Here is a 25,782-nt window from a genome sequence, read left to right as displayed (position 1 = left end):
TCCCTCTACGTAAAGACTCCGTGGTTTGTGACACCACGTCCCAACGTTGCCTCACTTGAAAAGAACGAGCGGCTGACGTTGGATACTTGCCTCTAATATTGAATTCTTGTGAGGTTCGTTCACTTTTCCAGCCAGACAACAGTGAGAGATGGCGTTGTGAATGATCGGTTTGTTTGACTTGCTACTGGGCTCCTTAAAGAGCTTGGGACCTGTGAAAAAGGCGAGAAGCACAAAGTTACACTCTAAGGCACGCACACATGCACAAGAAAACCCCAAGTTCCCCAAGCAGCAACCAGGCTGGGTCAGCAAAGTCTATGTTTTTGAAAACAGAAAGCAACAGCCACTTCAAATCTCTTGGAAAGAATTCATTCCAAGTTATGATCTTTAAAGAAACTAAGAATTGAGGTGGTGTTAGTCCCTTTCTAGTTTCACTTGCTTTCATATGTAAAAGAACCAAGAAATAGCTTGAAGGTCTAAGTCTCCCTAGTGCCAAGACAACACGACTCGGCAAGGGGCCACAGGGACAGAAAGGGACGTCACGGGCCACAGCCAGGCAGGGCCCGCCTCCCCTCGTCCCCCCGTGGCAGGGACGCGCCCATGACCTCCCCGTTACCTGTGTACTCGGCCACGGACGCGAGAGAGGACGCTGCAGACGCCGTCTCCCAGTCTCTGTCCGTGCTCCGGCTGGGGTTGCGGCTCAGTGTGGGCAAGGCTTCCAGGGACTCGACTCTGAAGCAGAGGGGTGGCGGGGGCAGGGGAGGGACGGTCACAGGCATCCCCTCTCGCCCACCCCACACCATCCGGGCAGGAAGGAACGCCCACCGTGGAGGAGTCGGGCAGCAACCCCACCCGCTCCGCTCCCCAAGCACGACTACAGACTCAGGGCAAAATACAAGCGGCCCAACACAGTGACAAAAGTAGACACCCTGGAGGGACGCTGCCCTCCGTCAGACGCCTGCCCGAGGCGGCACCCCGACGGAACAGGAAAGCAGCACCGAGGCTCTCCTGGCTTGGGAAGCTTCCAGACTCACTTTGGAAGATCTGCGCTGCTGACACACGAGACAAAGAACCCGGGAGAGAGCACAGTGGACGGAGTCCAGAAGCCCAGGTCTCGACCCCTCCCCGACACCAGACAGGCCTAAGTGCATCCCTCGGGACAGTCCCCACAGAGCCCAGCAGAAGCCAACGGTGGCAAAGCAGCACGAGGCTGCGCCAAGGAGGCCAGCCAGCCCAGGTGATGCAGCAGCAGAACCAAACCCCAGCCAGGACCCAGAGTCCCTGACGTGGGCCCTGTGCAGGGCCCTGGTGACAGGAAGCCACCAGCCACGTGACGAAGAGGACCACGTGGCCACGGCCACAGGAGGACACACACAGCAAAGGATGGAAAACACGTGGGGCTAACGACACACGTGCAAAAGGCACAAGGCCATCAGTGGTGGTACTGGCAAGGCCCCCCGTGCATCCCCTGTTACTGCCGAGTCCCAAGGGAAGCTGTCCCACACCACAGAAACCCGGCCTCACGCGGGCCGAGCACTCGACTGCCGGCGGCGCCGACCAGCAGCGGCCACCAGACCTGCGGGCTGAACCCAGCGAGGGGCGGTCACTACGGGAGCCACATCCAGGGGACGAGGGCAGAGGGCCGGTCCTGATCGGGGTCCTAAGCCCTCAACGCCACCACGGGACGGCTAGCGACAGCAGAGCGCACACCGGAGGCCCCAGTGAGGCGCTGCTGGGAACCGTGGTACTTAGGGACACATCCGGGCTCACAGGGAAGAGGCAGCCCCGCACGGAGGCTCCATCGCCACGACTCTGATGCAGCCTGCTGGGCAGGATGGACAGGAGTCCCCAGGAAATCACCCCAGAATCACAGCGCACGACCCCCCCCCCCGTCTGCCCCACGGGCCCCCTTACCGCTGGGAAGGCGTGCCCCCCGAGTGCACGCTCTCGGGCTCGGTGGTCGCCGCGGAGGCCAGGGACAGGCTGGAGCCCGACTGGGCCCGGCTCAGGTGGTCGGCTGGTGGGAGAGGAGAGCTGCCGCCAGGCCCACCGCGGCACCCCCCGCCGCCACCGCACGCGGCCGCCCCGCGCGCCCCGCCTGCTTACGGGTGGAGGAGCACTTGGTCGCCGCATCGCCGCACGACTCCTCGCGGTGGACGGACTTGGGCCGCGGCTTCTTGGGCTTGGCTTTGGGCTTGCCCAGCCCCTGCTCCTCCAAAATCTGCTGCTGCTTCCGGCGCAGGTACTCCTGCTTGATGAGCTCCCGCCGCGCCTTCTCCTCCTCCTTCCGGACCCGGTCCTCCTCCGCTTTCCGCCTGCGGGACACGCGCCCGCTCACACGCGCTCCGCGGGGCTGCCGCACGCCGCACCCCGCGCCGGCCCCACCCGCACCCGTGCGCGCCCGACGCCCCCACCCGGTGCCCCCCCCCCACGAGCGCCCACAGCCCGACAGTCACGCACGTCGAGGGGGACCAGCCCTAAGGGCGTAGAGCAGAGCCCAGCTTGGCCCCGTGGGGGCGGGAACGGGGAGCCGGCCGGGGAGGGAGGCCCGAGCAGGGGTGCGGCGGGGCGGCTCACCGGGCCTCGTCCCGCCGAAGCTCCACCTCCGCCTCCAGCTGCTGCTTCCGCGCGCGCGCCTCCTCGGCCTTGCGCTGCTGCTTCAGGAGGAAGGCCGCCCGCTTCTTGGCCAGCTCGTCCTCCGCCTTCTGCTCGTCCTGCAAGCAGGCCGCTCGCGTCACCCGCGGGACACGGCCCCGCAGCGGACGTGCGCCGACAGCGGGTCCCGCACGGCCGCGCGCGTCCCGGACTCCCTCACCGAGGATCGGGCCGTCCTCGCAGACACGAGGACACTCGGGAACAACTAGGCCACCCCGAAAACAGCCCCAGCCGTCACCTTCTTACTGGGTCCCGTCTGCCTCGCTTTCCACACAGGAGCTGACCCCCATTTGCTGACATGGTCAAGGCATCAGGCACCGCGTAGGGCCTGGCTGCTGGTCAGAGGAGACACACCCTGCGCCCCGTGGGAGAAGTCGTGGGGAACAGCGGGGGAGCTCCCACCACCCGCCTCCCCTTCTCCCTGAGAAAACACTACGAGAAAGACACAGAGCCCGACGGGAAGCTTCCTCAGAGGTCCCGCTGCTCTCCCAGGCCCGGCAAACCTTGTCCTGGAGGCCGGACCCAGCCCCCAAGGGCCCACGAGCTAACAATACCGGCGTTTATTAAACGGTCAGGAAACCATCAAAAGAAATAGAACACTTCTGAGCCATGAAAACGGCATGGATTCCCATTTCGGGCCCGGCACTGAAGCCTCGGGCACACGGCCACGCTCGCTGCGACAGGCCGCACCCGTGGGCGCTTCCGGCGGAGCCGGGTCCTGGCAACAGAGCGTGCGGGGCCCAGCTCTGAGTGTGAGCCTCTGACACACCCGTAACACCAAGGGCACGAGAGGAAACCCGACACCCGTCCGACAGTTTACCTTGAAGAAGAAGCCGACCCCCGGCTTCTGGTCGCCTTCGCCGGCGAGGTCCGCCGAGCTCTGGGGGCCCTCCGCCTCTCCGTCCTCGTCAGGGGCCTTCAGGTCCGAGAGGTCCACCTCGATGAGACTGGCCTTGCTCCTCGGGGGCTCGTCCACAGGGACGTTCTCCTTCCCGGACACAGCCGGGGAGCCGAGCGCCGCCTCCTCCACGCTGCCGTCCAGAACTTCTCTGAGGCCCACCTGTTCCGAGAGGATGTTGGTGTCTTTGGAAGGAGGCAAGACAAAAGTCCGCTGGTTGTTTTCATCGTGGAGCCTGTAGCTGTCGAAGAGGCATTTGTCATGAGGTTCGTTTCCAGGCTCCGCAACACTGTCCCAGCCCGGGTCGGAGGGGGTCCGAGGGGGGAAGGGCCGCAGGTGAGGGAGGGTCTCTCTACTGGGCGTGGGGGTCTTGCTGCGGGAGGAAGCCTGCTGTCTGTCCTTGGGCACTTTGAGCTCAGCCGGCCTGCCCGAGCGGGAGTTCCGACCCTGCCCGAGGCGGGGAGGCTTGCGGTGACCCGTCGTCCCGGGCGGAGAGAGCGGCTCCACGAAGTGGATGGCCGCCCTGACCTTCTGGTCCTGGGCGCTCTGCTTCGGGCCCGGGGCCGCGGGGGGCTTCATGAGCAGCTGCTCCTGCTGCTGCGAGATCCTCAGGATGGCCTGCTGCAGCGTGCTGATGGTCTCGTTCAGCTTCTCGATGGACAGGTCACACTCGCTCGCGTCCAGTGCCTCGCCGGCGTCCTCCAGCAGGGCGGCGGACAGCGCCTTGCCCTTCTCCAGCTCGGGCAGCGCGGCGGGGACCTTCGCTCTGGGCGGCTGCAGCAGAAGCAGGCCGTCCGCGTCCACGTCCGGAGACGCCAGGACGCCTTCCCGGCCCTCGTCCTTCAGGAGGAACTCCTCCGACTTGCAGACCCCGCCGTCGAAGTCCTCGCCGTTGTGCTGGGCGAACTCCGCCGCCAGGGCGTCCGGCTTGCGCGGCGGGGGGGCGCCGTCGGCCTTGCCCTTCTTCACCACGTGCAGGAAGGCGGCCTTGCCCAGCTTGAGCCGCTGCCGGGCCGAAAGGGCCTCCATCTTCTTCTTCTGCGCCTCGATGGCCCGGCGCTTCTCCTCCAGCTGCATGTGCAGCTGCGCCAGCTCGGAAGCCAGGAGGCTGGCGTGCTCGCGGCTCTGCCGGCTCGGGCTCTGCTCCCGCCTCTGCTTCCACGTGGTCAGAGGGGCCGGGCAGCTCTCGGACGCGTCGGGCGTGGTCTTCTGGGAGCTGCTGGTGCTCGACTTGGTCTCGCAGCTGTTCAGCCTCTGCAGCTTCCGCTCCGCGAAGCTGGTCATCTTCACGCTGCCGCTGGCCACCGAGACGCTGCTGACCTGAGACACCGTGCTCAGGCACGGGCTCGAGCGGCCGCTGGCATCGTCCTTGTCCTCGTGCTCCTTCCCCTTCATGTCCTCCTGCAGCTTGGCCGACTCCTCCTCACCGACACACCTGGCCGTCACCACGGGGGGGTCCTCGCCCACGAAATCCTGCTCAGCTTCCTCCAGGTCCGCCACGTCCGAGTCTGAGTCCTGCCTCAGGACGGCCCACGCCTCGGGCTCGTGGGCACCGGGGCTCCGGGCACAGCCGACGCAGAACCTGCCCTCGGGGTCCTCATCGGCTCTGGCGACGTGAAGGAAGAAGCCATCGGCGGTATGCCCCTGAGGTAACAGATTGAAGCCACCGCTGCCCAGGAGCCCACCGCGGGCGTCCCCGGCCACCGGCGTCCCCGGCTCCGTGGGCGCGGGCTCCATGCCCACAGGGAGTTCCGCACAGGAGATCGGGGTGAAAGTCCTACTCAGGTCACGAGCACCATGACTGCTGGGCGCCCTCTTGCGCACCAGGGGCTGGTGGCCCTCGCTGGGCCTCTTGGATGTGAAGCTCCGTGGCCGCCCCTCCCCACACTCTTCCTCCTTGGCAATCGCCTGCTTCTCCTTGGCGGGCCGAAGCACGGCCGGCATCAACGGCTCCAGGAAGAAACTGTCAGGCTTACTTTCTAGGGCATCCGCCAGCCTCTGGGGAGACCTGGCGCTTGGGGGCAGGCCCCGGTCACCACAGTGGGGCGCCACATCCGTTCTAATGATGGCCACCAGCTCCTCCTCCTCGTCCTCAATATCCACATTGTTCAGAAGGCTCTTCCCCTCGGCCTTCAGCGCCGTGGGCTGCGGCTGGTTCTGCGGAGTCAGGTTAATGACATTGGAGGCCAGACTATCCTTACTGATGGAACGGGCCAAGCTGACGCTGTCACTGGAGCCGGGGTCCATGTCACAGCTGGTGGCGTGGTGGAGAGCGAAGGGTGCCGGCTGAGACACAGGCCTGCAATGTGGGGAAAGAAGCCGTTGGACATGCCACTGCCTACCCAAGCAGTGACTCAGACACCGAGCGACGCGATACTAGTGACGGAAAAAGACGACAAATGGGAGGTCTGGAGGATTGAAGCAAACCCTCTCCCAGGGCGGGGACGACAGATACCGGTTTCAGTTCAGCAATTCTCAAACGTTTCAGTCCAGAACCCCTTTACACCCTTAAAAATCACCAAGGACACCAAACAGTTCTTAGTATGTATTTATCAACATGAAAACTTATCACATGAGAAATTAAAACTGAGGGGCGCCTGGGTGGCTCAGTCGTTAAGCCTCTGCCTTCGGCTCAGGTCATGATCTCAGGGTCCTGGGATCGAGCCCCGCATCGGGCTCTCTGCTCGGCGGGGAGCCTGCTTCCCCCTCTCTCTGCCTGCCTCTCTGCCTACTTGTGATCTCTGTCAAATAAATAAATAGAATCTAAAAAAAAAAAAGTGTGTAACACGGAGCACTTTTGTAATTGTCCCTGCTGTCCGCCCAGACTCCCATGTCTGACTCCAATTCGATCAACCTCCAGAGTGAGGAACGCGGAGAGGGCCCAGCGCCGTCAGGAAACAGTTCTGCCCCATGGACCGCGGGTGGAGCCCATCTGGAGAGCCACCGTGCTCACCTAGCGGGCGCGTGACACGCAAGCGTCTCTGACACATGGAGCTCACCTGTTCTTTTTTTCCGACCACGCTACTGCTGCACCGCGGGGCTGAGCGTCGACTCGGGTTAAAGAACTGGACCGGTGTCTCTGATCTGCGTGTGGGGAGAGCGGGACGCTCGGGGTTAAGCAACTCATTTCATAGCATTTGAAATTCTTTCAACATAATGACCATTCCTTAAGCAAATGCGCCATAATGCAGGACACAACTGCCCAAGGAAAGCAGAGCATCGCAATGCAAATTTCGGGAATTCCAGTGAGTGATACCTAACTCAGTAATTAGTGCACATCATGAAATGAAATAACCAGACCTCAAGTAAACACCAACACACAGACATTCCTGCTTAGCTAACACATGGCAATTTTCTGTATACTTCATATAATTTATTAGATCTTAAGGATATTTTCCCTATAAAGACAATATATTCTAAGGAACATCATACAAACTAAAATTTCTTCTACCGTAATCTTCCTACCTAAAATTACCACATCACAGTAGGAACATTCAACTTGAGAACGATCTTTTTAACAAGTTACGGGAAAAACGAGGGAGAGGGAAGGCGGGCGAAGGGGAAACGGCGCTCTTACCGGGGGGGCCCTCCCCCTGCACGGCCTTCTGCTGTCTCTGTCTCAGAGGCAGTAAAGGATGGGGCGGGCTAAGGGCGGAAGCCCCCTTCCCCCTAAATAGGAAAGAACAGGCGAGAGAGTCACCGGCTTGTCAGTCCACAAGGTCAATGGCAAATACAGTAAACTCAAGAGAACATCACAGGCTCGCAGCAGTCGAGGAATCGTAGCTTCTTTGGGAAAAATTAATTATTATAAAAACAAGCCCAAAAAGTACCAAAAATTTCCAACCTGGGGTAAATATCCCCAAACTGCAACTCAGGCTCCCAGGGACTTGCGGCCCCTCTGCGTGCCTGGAGGGTCCTGGGGGCAGGGGGCTAGGCCGGCAGAGGCCCTCCCATGGCCAACCCCCCAGCACCTTCTCCGTGACCCCTTCGGAAAGACGCTGCAACTCAAGTTGCCGAACAACCAGAACAGGCGGGCGGGCCGGGGACTCACAGCTGCTCGGGCTCGTCGTGCGCGCGGTGCCTGTGGCCACCCTCAGCCAGCGGCTGGGTGGGCGGCTGCGCGTCGGCGGGGCTCACCACCGCGGGGCTGCCCAGGAAGCTGCGCTTGGTGGCGTTGGAGATGGGAATGGGAGGCCGACTGCTCTTGTGGTGTGACACTGTTTTAGCTGCAGAAATCACAATTTACAGAAATGGTTACATTAGTTAGAGTTACTTAAAACATCAGCAAGGGGGTGCCTGGGTGGCTCAGTGGGTTAAAGCCTCTGCCTATGGCTCAGGTCATGATCTCGGGGTCCTGGGATCGAGCCCCGCATCGGGCTCTCTGCTCAGCGGGGAGCCTGCCTCCTCCTCTCTCTCTGCCTGCCTCTCTGCCTGCTTGTGATCTCTGTCAAATAAATAAATAAATAAAACCTTTTTAAAATAATAAATAAATAATAAATAAAACATCAGCAAAAAACACCTAAAGAAAACAAAAAACAAAAAACCCACAGCTTTTATAAGAACTAAAAATTAATGCAACTTTTACGTAAAACAAACTTGTCCAAAACACTGGTTTCAAATCAATGAGTGTATTTCGTAGTAACGAATACTGCAAATGTTACACCAAGATGGCCACAAAAACGAAAAGCTACACCACAGATTAGAGCAAGAACCGAAACTGGTGGGCATGTCTCCAAACACCACCAAGCCGCCGCCACCACCACGGGCGCCCTGCCACTGGCTGCCACGGCGGCCCCAGACTCAAGACAGCCCCGGGCAGCCCTTCCTCGGAGAAGAAACCAAACACAGGTGCTCAGGGTGCAGAGGGCAGCACCCCCACACCCCCATGCCCAGGAGGTCACTCCCACACATCCCATGTCTGGGTCTGAGCCAGGGTCTGTGCCTGGAATCATCTGCCCAGACAAGTGTCGTCGCCAGGAAGCAAGAACCCACAACACCGAGGCAAGACCACCTGCACTGACCCTAGAGTCAGGCCCCACAGGGACAGACACCATTTACTTAGGGGCCCACGCGCTGGGGCAAAGGGACACTTGAAGGGTCACTGACGGCTGGACACAGGCGTGAGTCGATCCTGACACCCGGAGGCCTGAACCACTGCTGTGGCCCCTTCAGAGTGGGGAGGTGGAGGCCAGTGAAGTCTAGCTGCGTCCGCCCTGCACGCGGGAAGGCGGAGGGGGGCCGGAGAAGCTGAGCACCCCACGCCCCCAGCCCTAGAGGACAGCAGACCCCCGAGTAATCCCGTCGGGGACGGAGGTCAGCGCCCAAGAAGGCCCAGAGGCCGGGGGGCTGCAGACTCGGGGCTTGCAGCAGCCCCCTGGGCTGAGCTGGGGCAACCGGATGGATCCCGGCCCAAGGGGGAGCCACGCGGGGCAAACTCTGCACCCCAGGGCCCGCGCTGAAGTGGCCCTGGGAGTGCCAGCAGGGAAACAGAACCTCAGAGCTAGAACCAGGGGTGCAGGGATCGGACAACCCAGGTCATCCCATCCGAAGTAAAACACAAATGACACCAACTCACAGCCTGTGCCGTGAAGGAGGGTCCTGGAGGTCACACGGCGACCTGGAACACGGCTCCCGCGGCGGGGCACAGAGCAGGCAAGGGCCCCTCCACAGGCCCGGGACCCACAGCTCCGCAGACCCTCGGCCCTGCAGGCATCAGTGGCAGGAAAAGAGCCACAGGGTGCCAAGTCCCAGGGGGAGAAACACGGACGACAACCGCGGATGCCGGCTGCACAGGGTCGAGGCGCCCGCCACGAGGAGCCACGCCCCTCCAAACACCAAGCCCTGGGGCGCCTGGGGGGCTCTGTTGGCGAAGCGTCCGACCCTCAGCGTCGCCCAGGTCATGATCTCGGGGCCCTGGGATTGAGCCCCGTGTCAGGCTCTGCACTCAGAGGGGGGCTCTGCCTGGGCTTCTCTCTCCCTCTGCCCCTCCCCCAACAAGCGTTCACGCACTCGCTCACCCTCTCTTTTCCCCAAATAAGGACATCTTTAGACAAACAAAGCAACCCGGCACACACTGGGCATGGCAGAGACCAAATGCCTCGGCCACAGGACACCCAGAACAACGTGTCCCAAGCAGAATGCTGTCCCGCACTGCCAGTGAGAAGGGCAAACCGGCCTCCAACCACACCCAGAGGCTGTAGGCGCCTCCGGCTGTGGGCGACGTTCCCCGCGGCCCCGGAGGTCCCCCAGCTCCTGCCCGTAGCCACGGCACGGCCAGCTGGCAGAAGAAAAGCCCGAGCCTGGTGAATAGCGCGTCAACTCAGAATGTGGACTAGGCTGCTGGCCACTGCCAGCCGGGCGGCCCGCAGACCCCACTCCGTGAGCACAACGGGTTCGCGCGTGGACGAGCCAGAGGCAGGGGCAGGCCTGCACCTGGGAGAAGAAAGGCGGCACACAGCCCCACAGTGGAGACCCAGTGACCACTTGGTGGCATGTCAACTCCACCAGGCCCACCGCGGGAGGACCAGTGATAGCCGTGAGCAGACACACGCAGTCAGCCTGGAGGCTGCCATTCCCGTCTGCATGGCTCAGCCACACGGCGGCCACACGCTCCCAGCATGTCGGGCTGAGTGGCACCCACGCGGCCAGCACCAGACCAGGACACACCCTACAGAAGAGAGGGGCAGGGTGGGCTCCACGAGCCAGGCCACAGCCCACAGGGAGCCTCACACATGCCCCCTTGCCTTGCACGGCTGCCTCCACGCCTCCCTCCCACTTTTTCTGAAAAACCACCCCTCTTTGGAGGCCAGCTCTCCCGGCCAGAGCACAGGTCACAACACCAAATGGTCACCACGAGGCATCTCATTCCCATCAGCACCTCTGGTGCCGGCCGGGCTCCACACACACTGCTGGGGGCTGGGGCTCCCAGGAGAACACAGCAAGGACCAAGGCACAGAGAAGGGTCACGGTCAGGGCACGACCTCACAGGACCTCACAGGACACCATGGGAAGGAGGGCACAGGAGGCAGCAGCGAGGATGGGGCCCGGCTGTCAGAGGCAGAACAGGCTCCCGGCCTCTCAGGCAAGAGGTGATGCCAAGGCTCCTGAGCTGGGGCGACCCCTGTCGCCCCAAAAACAAAAGGGGAGGGCACCGCACCTGCATTCCCGCCCCAAGCCCTGGCCCTGCTCTACTGTCTTACTGCCAGTCTGGTGGGGTGTCCGCCCAGCAGTGCTGTTTTCAGTGCTAAGTAGGCTAAGCCTTTCCCCGAAAGGTTACTGGGCATCTGCAGCACGACTTTCTTAAACTCCCTATTCGAGTCTCTTGCTCGTTTTTCTGTTCTTTTTTCTTACTGATATGCATAAGCTTCTATATACTTCGAGTTCCAGGGACACGCTCCGGGCACCGGTCATACCGGGCGCCAGGGACACGCGCTGGGCACCAGGATGTCAGACACCAGGGACACGCTCCAGTAGCAGGTAACTGTTGTACATATTATAAACACCTTCTCCCCACTCTGACTTCTTTTTTTTAACTCTTTATTTTCTTTCAATAAAAAAATCTTAATTTTAATACAGATTTCTAATTGTTTCTTTGTGGCCTTTTAGATCCTTAACAAGGAGTGGCGTGGACACGGAGGTGCTCTCCCGCCGGAGATGCCCTCCCACACTACGCTCTTCCGTCTCTGTGGGTTCCCAGGGTCCTGGCTGATTCCCAGGGGATGGCAGATTTATCCTAGCCCACGGTCAACAGACGTTTCTCCTTCCTCGTGGACGAGAGCGGAGCTGTACACCCCCCTCCAGGGAGGCTAACCAGAAGCCCCCAGAAGCGCTTCTCCAACTACGCTGGGATTCTGATGGTTGCGGACAAGCACGGGCCCAGAGCGGAAAAGCTCGTGCAGCGACCGCTGTGGGCCACAGCGCAGCAGCACACGGCAGCAAGACGGCCGCCCAGGGCTCCGTGTTCCCAGGAGAAAGCAGTTAAACACCGCCTTGTGCGGAAAGGCAGAGCCCCGTGACGGGCGCCTTCCCATCACTGCACCTGGCATCTCAGACAGAACCACCATCCGTTCCCAGAAGGCTCGCCACTCACCATCCTTCAGCTCCTGAACATCCCTGGGCTGGACGAAATCCGGTTTGACGTTCTCAAACCACCAGAACAGCTCAGCGATGAAAACCATAACGTTCGGCTAAAAGAAAAGAAGCAAAACCAGGCACGCGGTAAGCAGCTTATTCATAAATGGGTTTAAAAACCACGTCTTTACTAACTCACGGTCACCTTCAGCACGAGGGGAGCATACAGCATGTCCTCCAGCGTGAGATAGAAGCATCTGTTGAGGTACTCGTTGGCGAACTCTCTCAGAAGCCGGATGTTGTACAGGCTGTCGGCCATGGACGTGACCTCCTTCAGGCATATGTCTGCCGGACAAGACAGGAGCAGCTGATCCTGGGGATACTCTGCTCCCAAAGCGCGCATACGCGCGTACGTCTAATTCTGCCCTGAACACATGCTAAACGGAGGGAGTGCGGCTGTGGAAGGGCAGCATCGCGGATTAAACATCACAGGAAATGTAACGAGTGACACTAAGTACAGTAAGCAAACACTCAAGAAAGAGATCCGAGAATCCCCAGGACCTGAATTTAACTGTTAACACCTAAAATGCATAACAGAAACCGTCTGGGATTTAAGACGGGCTCCGAAACGGACAGCGGCAGTACCCTTTGGTTTCTCCAAGGGCCTTGCCGCACAAAGCTGGCTAATGTTCCACTGCGTCTCCTTCGCCAACCGCAAACCCTCTGCGAGATGTGATCTCCACTAGGGGGTGGGGCCGGGGGTACAGAACAGGAAATGTCAGGCTTTCCAAGGAGTAACACCGAATAATTCTAATCACACACGCACAAAATCAGGAGACCACACGTAGCAGCAGTCTCCCTCCAGCAAAGCGGCTGGGGACTGCTGGCCGCTGGTGTCTGGGGTGAGACAATTTCCCACGTACACCGCTTTGCAGGATGTCAGACCTTTCCAACGGTCAACTCATCCATGGGCCTCCCGCCCCAGGAGTCTGAGTGGTGGGGGCGGCGGGGGTGGAAGACGGCTGCTCTCCAGCGAGCGTGGAAGGAGCTGTGCCGAGCACTACGGGAGCTCTGCCAGCAAGCTCACATACACAAGAATGCCAGAAGCAGAACTTATTTGAAAATAACTCTTTTCAAGAAGCCACTGCCAAGAGTTTGGAAGCAGGACAGCCGAGATCTGCGGCGTGCCGCCCTCGCCCCGGCCCGCCGCCACGCCTCCAGAGAAACCCAGTAACCGTGCACGCCAGCAGAGAGAAGCGCGCCCTTATCCTAAGTGCGGATTACGAAGCTGACCAACGCAGGGACCGGATCCCGGAGCACCCGCACGCAGACGGGAGAAGCGATCACAGCACACCTTATCTGATTCCGGTCTTCTCTTCCGGTGCCCGAATCCCACAGTCTTGAAGCCCACCCCGACCGCACGCCCGAGGCCGCGGCTCTCTCTGGCTGCGGAACCTGCGCCCGCACAGGTGTCCATGCGCACTGCACCATGACCGGCTTTCTCGATGGACGCTCCGGGTAACACAGGCCGCCTACCATCTTGCAGCCTGTCTTTCCCCATGCTCAGGTTTACGTTTTCAAGTCCGTCTGTGTGGGCGGGATATTTCAGTCCTGCGCGTGGACAGCTGGCCAGCGTCCTCCAGCTCCCGCTGCTACGCCGTGAGAACCAAGTCTGCGCGCGGCTCCTGCGGCTCTCCGGGGTGGCGGGGGGAACAGGAGCCACGCTCCGCACACCGGGCCACCTGCTCTCGGCCCCCCGCCACCAGCTGGGCATTAGCTGGCCTCGGAGCTCCCGCCACCTGGATGGGCCTGAGGTGCCCCTCCTGAAATGGCACCTCCCTGACCACTGGGGGCATTCTTGACATCCTCTCTGCCGAAGCCCGTGCCTGCTCTGCGGGCTGCTCGTCTTCTCACTCACTGGTACAGACTCTCTACTCACTGCCGTTATGGCAGGACCGTGTGACGACCCTTTTTCATGGGTCCCATCATTTTTTCACAGATGATCATTCGTCACTTCGTTTTGTTTACAGTGTCCTTGGTCAGCGCCCTGACCTTCAATATGGTTAAACGTAATAATCCTTTCTATCGCTTGTGGTTGTTTCGTAACTTCAGTAATCCACCCCAACGCTGATGTCCGAAAAATATTTTCCTGTTTTTTCTTCCCCAAATCCTCTAAGTTTTGCACTCCAGGTGTAGGTCTTTCACCTCTTTCATCCTAACCTCAGGTAGACTGAGACCTCACAGCCTACCCCCAGGTGGCCGCCCGTCCACGGCACCAGGCGCCTCCCCGGTACCAAGCCCCCAGAACACGGCCGGTCCAGCTCCTCGGGGCCACCGGACTCTCCCGGGCCCAAACCACCTGGTTTGGCCAATGTCAAGTTCAACAAAACCTGGTCTTCGTAGAGCCAAGTACCCACACTCTCATTCTTCAGAACGACTTGTCCGAAACCTGCCATAACCCACGACAGAGTAACAAACACGCGGGTTACAAGCGCCGGACCAGCAAGAACCCGAGCGCCCGGGACAGACCAACGCACAGGCAGGGGCAAGAAGGCTCGCCACCCCCTGCAGGGGCAGGCTCGCAGGCAAAGAGGAAAGGTCAGAGAGAAAACCGCCGACGGACAGGACCACCAGCAGGTCGAAGTGGGATGAGAAACAGGCTTCAGCCTCAGAGCCCCTTCCCCAGGCGACTAATTAATGAGAAAGCAAATCCTAATGGTCTCAGGCTGGAGAAGCCCGGCGACACCTCCTGAACCAAGCAACCCAAGGGGCCACACCAGTGGCGTGAGCTCGAACCCGCACTGGGAGTGACAGCAGACAGCGACACTACAGCGACAACGGACAAAACTTTCCTGACTCTCGCTGTGATGACAGAATGCCTTTGTCCCCCAAGTCCTTCTCAGACGGTCCAGAGAGAGAAAATCCAACACACTACGTGCATCCAAATAAAATGCAATAGAACAGTCACTGTGCCCCTTTGCCTTCACGCTTCCAAGTAAACTTTTTACGTTACTTGGTCCCTTTCTGTAACAATTCATTTACTGGACCGGCAACAAACGAACGATCCGAGGAAATCACAGGTTTTATACTGATGCTTCACATCTGCGAATATAGTTTAAAACTCCTTCCAAGGACCGTCAACGGGTCCTCCTTTGTTCAGGACTCAGAGCCAGTGGCTCCCAGAGGCAGGGCAGGGGCAGGGCGGGACCCCGAGGCCAGGACCCCGAGGGCAGACTGTGTAGGCACAGCACGTCCACAGCAGTCCGCGCGGGCCCAGAACCAGCGGGCTCCCAGGGCGTCCAGCACAAGCCGGCAGCGGCTTCTCACGGCCTGTTTCTGGTACATTCTGCAGCCGTCCCAGCTAAGTCCCCCGCCTTCCGGTCCTGTCTGTCCAGACGGGGCCTCTCACTGCTCCACGTCTCCTCTCCCGCCCTCCACTTTGCTTTTGGACTCTCCTTGCTGGGAGAGCTCTTCAAAGCTGTCCTCCAGCACTTGGCGAACTCCGAAATCTCAGCAGCCGTGTCTTATTTCCAGAGCCCGTCTGCGCCGTCACACCACACACCCGTGTTTGGCACCGGTCCCCGCCGGCGCCCTGTCCCTGGCCACAGACCCACTGTCCTCCCTCATCTCCCGTGTTTTCTCTTGCCCTCCTGCATGGCCTCTGCTGACCTGGCCTCGAGTTCAGGTCGGTGCCTTCCTCAAATGTCGGGGGATCGGCGGCTGCCCTGGGTCAAGGGTAAGGCCGCAGGAAGAAGGCTCTGCGGTGGGGCCGCGGGCGGCCAGCGCTCTCCCGGAGGACCGCCAGCGGGCAGCAGCCGTGGGACCGCCCAAGGACAGTTTCTGCAGAGAAGAACCCTTTCCCCCTGTTTTTAGCACTGCAAGATCATTTATTTATTCAATGATATAAAAATTGTCCTTAGGGGCACCTGGGTGGCTCAGTGGGTTAAAGCCTCTGCCTTCGGCTCAGGTCATGATCCCAGGGTCCTGGGATCGAGCCCCGCGTCGGGCTCTCTGCTCAGTGGGGAGCCTGCTTCCCCCCTCTCTGCCTGCCTCTCTGCCTGCTTGTGATCTCTGTCATATAAATAAATAAAATCTTTTAAAAAAATTGTCCTTACACCACAAAATGAGATATAAAACACTTGGTCACTTAAAAAATTAATACAAAGAAATGCTGGTAAAAATTAGTCTTCAAGCACATTACTTTATTCCACTTGATATGATGACAGGAAGCAAGATTAGACAGAAATTAGTACAAGTTTCTTTTAATATTTATTTCTTTTTCCTAGAGACAGAGAGAGAGCATGCACGTGAGTGGGGCGGGGGGCGCACAGAGGGAGAAGCAGGCTCCCGCGGAGCAGGGAGCCCGACACGGGCCTGCATCCCAGGACCCCGGGATCCTGACCTGGAGCCAAAGGCAGACGCTTCACCCGCTGAGCCCCGGGGCGCCCCGGCACAACTGTCTGATGCGCAGCTGACATCACACTAGCTTCAGGCGTAGAGAAGAGCGAGCCGGCAGCTACATATGTCGTGAGACGCTCCCCACGACATGTGAGGTCACCATCTGTCCCCGCACGAGGCCGCGCCCACACTGCCGACTGGACCCCTGTGCTGTCCTTGTCGCCCAGGGGCTGCTTCTGTGACTGAGGTCCGCACTCTCCCTCCCCGGCCCCGCCCTGGCAACCACCCACCCACCCAGCGCTGATGTGTTCGTTTTTGTTTTTGCACACCCACGCGTACGTGAAGTCATACACTGTCCCCGTCTTACTTTGCCGAGCTTGATGCCCTTTAGGTCCACGCATGTGGTCGCAAAAGGCCAGATTTCATTCTCTTTTGTGGCTGCATAATACCACCCCACCCCACCCCCCATGTGCACGCCGCCCCCCCCCATTCAGCCCCGAGGCCTTCCGCACTGGGAGCGCGGCGGACCCACCCGAGGCGCCGCGGGAGGCAGGCAGCCACCTGGGCAAGCGAACGGCAAGAAGCAGCACCTCGCCCTCCGGATCGCGGACGCTCCCACCAGGGCCGGTTCTCAGGGCGCCCGGCCGCCGCACCTGCCCACCAGTGCGTGAGACACGCGACACAAGAGCTGTGGGGCACACAGCTGTGTGGCCCATCTGCTGAAGGAGGAGGAGGGACCGCGCCCTCGCGGCAGGCACCCCTGCCAAGTCCCCACTGTGTCCCTCCCTGAGCGCGTCTGTCCTGCTGCCTCTCTGGGGTTCTCGGGACAGAGCTGGTCCCCTTCCCCGGCTTGAGCGCCGCAGCTCCTCGCCGCACAGTAACCAGGCACTTGCCGCTCAGAGTCCGGACGCGGCCCGGTGTCCTCTGTGACGGAGTCCGCACCACAGCCCCCTGGTGTCGGGGTTGCCGGCGACGGAAGGGGAGAGAAAGCCGCTCCCCGTCCTCCTTCCTTCAGCTTTCTTCGGGCTTCTTTTCTAATGTGCTCGATCAACCTAGTTCATTAATTTTTAAAGTTCCTCATTTTCCAGAATGTGCCCTGCGGCCACAGGTCTACCCTTTCCCGCCACCCGTGGCTGCCCAGCACAAGCTCTGTGCGTGTCGTCCGTTCACTGGGCGGCGCGGGTCCACCGAGCACCGACCTGTCCTCGGCGCGGGTGAGACGGGCGGGATGCACCCCTGGACAGGACAGACAGGAACTCTGCCCTTGGGGAGCTCACACTGGAGACCCCCCACTAGGACGGCCACGTATCTTCTTTGCTTTCTAAACATTAAAAAGTTTAGAGCTTTGGAGAACAATTTCTCATTTTACTGCATCGTGGGAGGAGCATCCGTTCTCTGCAATCTGCCGAGGTTTCTCTTGAGGCCTCAATCAAGTCCACCGTCCACAGACACCTCCGGGATTACTTATATTAAAAGCGCAGACCCCACGGCAATCGCGCGCTGGACCCAGCCAGGTCCCCGGTGCCGGATCTTCCCGGCCTTCCTCCACTCATCCCCGCGCCTCCTCAGTTTCCGTGACTGAACTTAGGGGTGTGACTCCATTCGCGCCTCCTGGACTTCGGTCACTTTTAAAACCCATGCTGATGTGCTGCTGTCGGACGCGACGAGGCTGGACGCGGCCACGTCTTCCCGTGGCTCCACCTCCTCTGTCCTGGGGACTCCCTCCTGCCAGAAACTCGTTGTCTTGCGACCGCGACGCACGGGTCGGGGGGCAGGCCAGATGCACCTGAAGCAGGCGCTGTCTGCGCTGCTGAGCCGGAAGGCACACCTGAGAAACAGCCGGAAGGCGGAGGGCGACAGGCATGGAAACCCCAATCGAGGTGCTAAGGGCACGGGAAAGTTCCAGCACACGCTGAACAATCCCGTCCCCCCTCTTAGGGTTCCCACCTCTTTTTTAACGTCCTTCGTCATTCTGAACATTCTGTTTCTCGTTCCAACACTCCTTTCCACCCCCGCCTGGGAGTCAAACCTGACGTTGTATGTGCCGTTCCCCCCACGGCCCTGCTTTCCCACGGAGCCTGTCTTCAGCGGTGGGGAGCCCTGGCTCCTGGAGGTGCCCCCTCCAGGGGGCAGACCTCCTTCCCTCTCCCTTCTGCCATGGCCCCAGACTCCCACTAGTGCTAGACTCAGTTCAGGAAGAAACTCCCCCGCACCACGTGGGCAACACACACGTCCACCCGGTCACACCCATGATGCACCCTGAAGGTCTGCTCCCTCAAGAAAGATCACCCCAACCCTTGTCGGGCTTCCGACAAGTCTCCTGAATCTTTCCAAGGCCAGTGCGCGGGCCTTTCCTAGTCTTTTCCTTGGTCCGATCACAATGCTCCCAAAAACACAGCCCCGAGGCCAGACGAGCGTGAGAGGCCTGATGGGCCCGGGGGCGAACGGGTGCCGGTCACGATTTCCACTCCAAGACAGAGACCCTCTCTGGAACCCAAGACTGGCCCTTTCTTTCACGCTCAGCTACTGCTTTAGCTATAAACGCTACGACACCGGCTCCCCCGTGCTTGAGGCAGGATCAGCTTCCGCTCCACCCCTGGGGTCTGCGTCTAACACAAATACTTCACGGGTAAGGGAGTCGTCCGGACACGCTCCTGGCCTGCGCCTCCCTCCCTCAGAAAGAAGGAAGGATGCTTAGCAAAACCTAAACCCGAATTCCTGTCCCCACGGCCCCTACAGACTTCCGCTGCCCTGCAGTCCACGGAGCCGTCTGCGTCTCCTCCCTACCCACCGGGCTACGCGTGCCTAAGAGACACGCTGACCTGTCACCAGCACGACGCATGCGGGAGCCACTCAGAAACACACCCCACACTTGCCGTCCCCCAACTGGGCTCTAGGTGATTTCAGTTTTACTGGGTAGGGCGTGGAACCCCCCCCGGGCTTGAGCTCACCACCCTGAGATCACGGCCTGAGCTGAGACGGAGCTACCAGGCCCCCAGTTCTAGATGTTTCAAACGGACTATAGCAAGACAGACAAAACCCTAACTACGCTGAAGTGTAAGAGAAGTCACATGTGTTTAAGACTTCACCCAAATACTTCCAAAATCCCATTTCTCCGTGAGATAAAAACGCAGGTCAAGCACAAGCACATCACCCCGGTCTGCCTCCATCTACCCGTGGACATCCCGGCTGGGGTCAAGGACTCTGCGTGCTACGCCCCGGCCCTTTACGCATCTGGCCCCACACGCACGTGATGCTCCCGCAGGGCTCGGGTCCGCTCCCGGGGGCGTGCGGCACTCACCGTCCAGCTTCATCTGCTCTGGGCAGTAGTAGTGGACCACAGCCAAGAGCGCGGCCCCGTCACTGCCATCCCGCATCAGGTCCTCCAACAACGGGAAGTAGGGCGGCTGCCTGGCGGACAGGTGCTCTCGGCGATAGCGCACCTGCAGTCGACAGAAGGAGAACAGTGCACGCGTGCCGCGACCCCCACCGGCACGCTGCAGGCCGTCACGTGGACAGCAGACACGACGCCCGCTGGATGACGTGGGAACAATGGCAATCGCGCGGGAAAAGCTCGAATGTCCGGATGACGTGCTCTGCCTTGAACACACATGCTAAGACCCGGGGAGCTGAGAGCCACGGCCACCCTGGGGGACAGCAGCGAGCCGCGGACGCCGCCGGGCTGTCCCACTCTGAGGGCGCGCGGGAGAGGAGGCAGGGTGCGCGGCCACACTCCCGAAAGCCACCCGCTCGGCACGATGAGAAACAAGTTAAATGGTGAGACGCTGAGGCTCGGAAGACCCGCCTCACTGCTCCCGGCTCGGCGGGAACAGCCTTAACCTCAGCCGTTAAGAAAGGGGCGAAACAACACTAACGTACGATTTGAGAAACTCCCCAAACCACGTTAAAGAAAATTCCATAGACTTCTCGTAAACGCAACAGGGCGTCAGGAGACCGGATGGGCACACGTGCCCTGCAACAAGCGAAGCCCGGCCTTCGGAGGGGGGTTGTGCCCCGGGTCCCGAGCCGCCCCCGGCCTGCTGGCACGGCCCCCACCGCGGGACGTCCAGGGACGGGTGTGCAGACACACACGCCGCCCAGGGGAGGCGAGTCCACGCAGGCGCCCGTCCCCGGGGTCCCGCCGTGCGCGCTCTCTGTTTCTTCTGCATCAACCCTCACAGCACAGCTGCCTCACTCCAGGGGAAGAAAACACACGAGGCAAACAGGAAAGAAAACCAGCCGTCCGTCCTGATGACTGCGGATTTCTGAGACTCATGCAGGATTCCACCCGAAGGAAAACCATCTCCGAGCAATCAAGAATTTAAAGTTGTCTGAGTATCACCCCGAGCAGAAGAGTCGACATGGCCGCGACGGGCCACGCGTCCAGCACTCTGTCCAAGCAGGAACGGGTTTCCTCCATGCCCCTGATGCGTGCTGACGGAGACTTTAACTTGTTTCTCAAGGCCCACGACAGCGGGGACGGCGGGCGGCCACAGGGACAGCCCGCGGGCCGGGTTCAGAGCAGAGCGCATGCACCGGGCCAGGCTTCCACACACACGACACAGCACACACGGTGACAGACGGACCACGGCATGCAGCAAAGCAAATGGCATCTCGCAGAAGATGGATGGCATGGGCTTAAGATCGGGGAAAATGACTCAACTTCGGGGTCCAGAGAGCTTGTCTCGTTACCTTCAAGGCAGGTCTCTAAAATGTCCAGGCCGCACAGCGTCAGCACGGAGTGGCTGAGCCTGCCAGACCTGCCCGCCGCGCCCCAGGCTCGGCCCCACGAGCCCGTCCACCAGGCGCTGGAGGCGCGGCCCCGGCTACCAGCCTCTACGTGGGGCCTGAAGGGGCACTGCTCCTGACTGCGTCTTTCAGACTCTACGACACTGTCCGCTGAGACTCGCCTTCCTACAGGACGGCTCAATTCCCGACGACATCCTCACTAAGTAACGTAACTTAACACTTAGGCCCTTGGCCATCAGGGCTCAAGAAGTGCAGAGACACATAAACACTCTTAACAAGCTTGTCCTCGTCTTGGTTACAAATGCATCTCAAAAGAAAAGCAAAATCCTCCCCAAAGTTGGCCACAAAGCAGAATCCAGCACACACACCCACTGGCCAGCTTACGGCCATGGTGTCTCCCTCACGATAAAACACTAAGGACTGGCTGGTCTGAACAAGTAAACTGAAGGCACGAGCAACTGAGAGTCTGCGGAAAGCTCCGTGCGCCACAACTCCAGCCTAAAACGCACCACTGGAAGGGCCCCGTGTTTTCCCACAGGAATGGGGTAACAAACGGGTTCTGCTTCTAGAACACATCACCAAGGGGAGCACAGCTAAAACTGTAGACCCAAATCCCCACTTTTTAACCATCTTCTTATGGGAAAATACACATTTATTGTTAAACTGGATTCCAGAAATCCCGAACCTGCTGACCTAATTCAGACCCTTGCCTGGCCGTCCCGTTCCCCACCCCAGAGTGGGGGGTGGGAAGGGAGCAGGGGTGCTCCGCACACCCCACGAGACGTCTCTGGAGAGGGACGTCCCCCTCTGCCGGGCGAGCGGCCTTCCACGAGGCACGCCTCCTGCAGCCATCCCATGACCCGGGTCACACTCACTAGATGTCACATTAAATCTCACCGTCAGGGAACGTAACATCTTGACAAAATGTCAAGAGTAACGTGGAAATTCTACTGTTCCTTCCTGAATCTGTTAGACTAGAGACGGATCCGCTCGTCTATGTTTATGTTCATCACATAAAGAAGCAAACTAAGTGTCCGTAAAAAGAAATGCCAGACTCTGCCTATAAAACTACCTAAGAAATTGGGCAAAACCAAGCTGGGTGTGGTCTACAAAAAGCCTACTGAGCCCAGAACCGGGCTGCGGCTCGCACTGGAGAAAAGCAGTACCCATCCCAGGGAGGACCTTTCAACCAAAGGACCGGGTTCGAGTGTGAGCAGCTGTTTAATGGAAGCAAGTGACCGCGACACGATGGCTGTCTGGTGCGGCTGGGCGCACGGCGTTCACTTACGGGCACTAACTTCCAGTACCACTTGGAGGGGGACTGCTCGGGAAGCAGGGGAGGAAGCAGGAGAGAGTGTCAGCAGACAGGCCCTGGCGGGACTGCCTCAGACACACTGTCACACAACATTCACAGAGCCGGGACGTCCTCTGAGAAGTGAGGGCTGTCCGGTGCACGTGACCTGGACGCCCTCGCTCACCACGACTGAGGTGGAAAGTCACAGGCACCTCCACCAACACTAGCCTCTGCGGGAGCAAAGGACACCCCAGAAACTTGGCGCGGGCCAGGCACCACCACCGACAGACGCCAACTGCCACTCGGAGAGGCGCTCGGGGCATCGTCTGTGTCCATCTGAAGACCAATGAGGCTTGGAAAGTGTGGCCCAGAGCGTGGGGCCCACGGCATCCCTGGAGTCCAGGAGCGCGTGGAGGAGGCGAAGGGATGCCGAGACCACAGACAGGACCGGGCCACATGGTACATGCGTGTAAGGGATGTGGGTTCAGTCACATGCCTGCTTAGCAAAAAAATACTATCGCAGGGGAAGGAAAGGACAGAAATGAGCAGAATGGATAACGCAGCATCCGTGTCATCTCGTGAGACACGTAACATTATCTGCCTGGGCTCCAGGCTCTAGACACACCACCGGCCACGCTCGACCTCGTGGGCCACGGAAGGGATTCTAGAGGGCACCTCTGACAGCAGGCAATTTTCTCCTCAACTAGTGGCATCTAGAGGCTAATTCCCAGGTAGCGCTATACGTCCCCATTCTTGAGTTTCCAGTCCCTCCCAACATCTCCCTCTCCCTCCCACGTGACCTACATGACCCCCCCCCACCCTCCCACCCCCCGAAAGGAGAAAACCGGAGTGCGCTGCCACGCCCACCACCGAGGCACGGAGCTGGTCCACCGGGAGACCTCCAGGCCTCGCTCCTCGGCAGGGGTGGGGCGAGGGCGTGCAAATAAAGAGTAGGCAAGTTGTGAGCACTGACACGATTCTTGAAACCCGGAGAACACTAGCTGGGTGCGTTCTGGAGGAGATGAATTTACCCTTTACCTTTTGGTGAGCTGGGCTTTCCAACAACTGCTGTTTTAACTTCACTTCTTTTTCTGTTATCTCCCTCATTTTAAGGTTTACCTGAAGCAGAAGAAAAACGCATTAAAAGGGCGATGGCTTGGTATCTGCACACCCGAACCTCTGCACCCCCCAGCTGCACCCCCACCCCGCTTGTCGACGTTCCCGCGGGCGCAGGTATCCCTGAGGCCCACTGCGCGGATGCAGGAGTACTCGGACCCCACGGCACGGCCGCTCCACAGGGAGACCAAAGCTGGCCCGCTGCTCCCCGAAACATTCCAAGCCCCTGCCCACCCGTGCGATGCTCGTCGCCTCACGACAGGGTCAACGGGCCACCTCGGTGAACGCCCGGGGCACACAGACAGCGCAAACTGTCACCACCAGCAAACGCCACTTGTGAGACCGTGTGGCTGGGACGGCCCGTGGCAGAGCCCAGCGGGTGACCCACGTGCTCCCTGCCTGGTCACACGTGACACTAAATCAACTTTAACCGTAAGATTTAACTGTACACCCCTTAAACAACTAATACAAATTATCAGAAATTAAAGTATTCTCTCTTGAATGACTAACCCAAAGATAAAATCAAAACTGCAGTCATAAAATACTGCGCAGGGGGCGCCTGGGTGGCTCAGTCGGCTGAGTGTCCGACTCCCAGGTTCAGCTGAGCTCATGATCCCAGGGTCCTGGGATCGAGTCCCACATCGGGCTCCTTGCTTGGCAGAGAGCCTGCTTCTCCCTCTGCCTCTGCCTGCCTCTCTGTCTGCCTGTGCTCACTCTCTCTGACAAATAAATAAATAAAATCTTTAAAAAAAAAAAAAAAAGGAAGAGAAGTTAAATAGCAAATAAATCAGTAAAAATCTAAAGCATGTTTTTAGAAGATCACAGAAGATGACAAATCAGACCAAACTGAGGAAAGAAACTCAACTGTCGGCAACAAGAGGAGACGTCACTACAGACATGCACACATTGAAGGGGTAATAATTTAATTCAATCATTTAAGTAAAACTGAGATTCCTTGCAAGTCACAAGTCACCCAAACTGACACAGAATTAAATACAAAACCCGAAGTCGGGCAGCATACTTGAACACGCAGCTAACCACGGACTACCTACAAGCGTCTCCAGTCCTCGGGAAGGAGCGGAGGAAAGCCGTGGGAAGCCGGCTGCACACGTCTGCTCCAAGGGCACCCGGACAGACCGACGAGGCCAAGTGCTGGCAACGGTCGGGGCCACCGGGGCTCCGACATTAGTGGGAGATTCGTCACTTGCGAAGACACTCCGGCAGTCTCTTCCAATGGTCGGTCATACGTCCGTATCACTGACCCGGCAACCCTACTCCTCCATACGCTACTCAACAAAACGAAAACACACCCGCGTGTGGACTTGTGCGCGGTGTCCCTGGCAGCATCAGTCACAAGAGACCGATCCTGGGAAAAAGCGCGGTGCCCATCAGCAGGGGACCGGGAAGCCACACTCTGCTCATACAACGGAACCCTCCTGAGTTCGAAAAGAAAAACCGCTGCAGACACACTAGCACGGATCGATTTCAGAACCATTTCATTCTGCGGAAGAAGCCAGCCACAAAATGAGCACATACACGGGTCTATTTCTATCAAAACCTGAAAGAGCTAAAACTAACTCCCAGGGAAGAAAGCGGACCAGCAGTGATCTAGGCTGCAGGACTAACTGCACAGGGGACAAAGGGACTCTGTGACGTGACGGAGATGTCACCTTGACTGTGAGTGTTAAACACACAGCCACTTGTCAAAATTCAAACATACAGCAGTGAAGCTGGGTTTTGTTTGTTTGTCAAAGACTAAGCAACCGGCCAGCCATCAAGAAAAATGGAAAAAGCCACAGCAAGACGGTCCTGGTACAACTCCAGAACTCCAGGGACATAGGACAGCTCAGTCACACACAGAGAGCAGGGACCCTGGAGAACAGCTCAGTGGTGAGTCCCAGCCCTAGGGAGGGCAATTCCCCAGCCCCCTCCAGAGTGCCCGATGACCCAGGGGGAGGGAAAGGGGCCTGCTCAGAAGCTGGGGAATGCGGGCAAAGTCGCAGCCTTTCTGAGCACGTGGCCATGTCCGGACACGCTCCCGGCACAGCAGTACCCGCTGAGAGGGAGGCCAGGGGGCCGGCACGGACATCAAGGACTCTCCAGATGGTGGTGAGGCAAGTGCCAGCTGGCAGGTAGGCAAGAGCCTAGGTGGCAACCACCGAGCCACTTAGGCTGGGCAGCGCAGTCCGTAGAAGTGATGCCACAGAGGAAAAATCCCAGAGGTCGCCGGACAGGCGTGTGACTCCACAGTGGCCGAAAGGGGTGACAGCACCCAGACATAGAAAGGAAGTGAACCCACAGAAATACCTTCCCTGGAAACAGGCCCACACGGCAGTGAGAAAAGCCAAAATCTGTACCCAGGCGTACTCAACCCGGCAGGAACCCGGGGAACACGCTGTCTACAACCACCGCTTCGAAGACCACCCAGATCTCCTCGGGCACCGAAGACTGATGCTGGAGGGAGAGCTCCTCCGTGAGCTCCCGAGAACCTGAACCTTGTTCAACATGCAGCAGTTTTCAGTGGGGAGAAAACCCACCACAAAATGAAGGTGGGAAGGCTTCTGGGCCCCCTTCTAAGCCACCAGGCACCCGAGGACCCACAGCC

At 59.4% G+C, this 25,782-nt stretch overlaps 1 protein-coding gene across 1 annotated transcript in view; it reads right to left on the bottom strand.

The window, feature by feature from the left end:
• The window catches only part of CAMSAP1 (calmodulin regulated spectrin associated protein 1), a gene marked incomplete at its 5' end in the record, with an annotated part of 55,688 nt that overhangs the window by 4,633 nt on the left and 25,273 nt on the right, over nt 1-25,782 (bottom strand). The window contains 13 exons of the mRNA XM_080820583.1: nt 91-209; nt 614-729; nt 1,912-2,014; nt 2,104-2,312; nt 2,575-2,711; nt 3,473-5,849; nt 6,550-6,634; nt 7,128-7,219; nt 7,602-7,776; nt 11,640-11,736; nt 11,826-11,965; nt 19,320-19,461; nt 23,100-23,180. Of these exons, the coding sequence (XP_080676709.1) occupies nt 91-209; nt 614-729; nt 1,912-2,014; nt 2,104-2,312; nt 2,575-2,711; nt 3,473-5,849; nt 6,550-6,634; nt 7,128-7,219; nt 7,602-7,776; nt 11,640-11,736; nt 11,826-11,965; nt 19,320-19,461; nt 23,100-23,180 (3,873 nt within the window). The remainder of the gene's footprint in view (nt 1-90; nt 210-613; nt 730-1,911; nt 2,015-2,103; nt 2,313-2,574; nt 2,712-3,472; nt 5,850-6,549; nt 6,635-7,127; nt 7,220-7,601; nt 7,777-11,639; nt 11,737-11,825; nt 11,966-19,319; nt 19,462-23,099; nt 23,181-25,782) is intronic.

Source organism: Martes martes (genome assembly GCF_963455335.1).
Source record: "Martes martes genome assembly, chromosome: 12".
Lineage (NCBI taxonomy): Eukaryota > Metazoa > Chordata > Mammalia > Carnivora > Mustelidae > Martes > Martes martes.
This window is presented reverse-complemented; position numbering and strand designations above follow the sequence as displayed.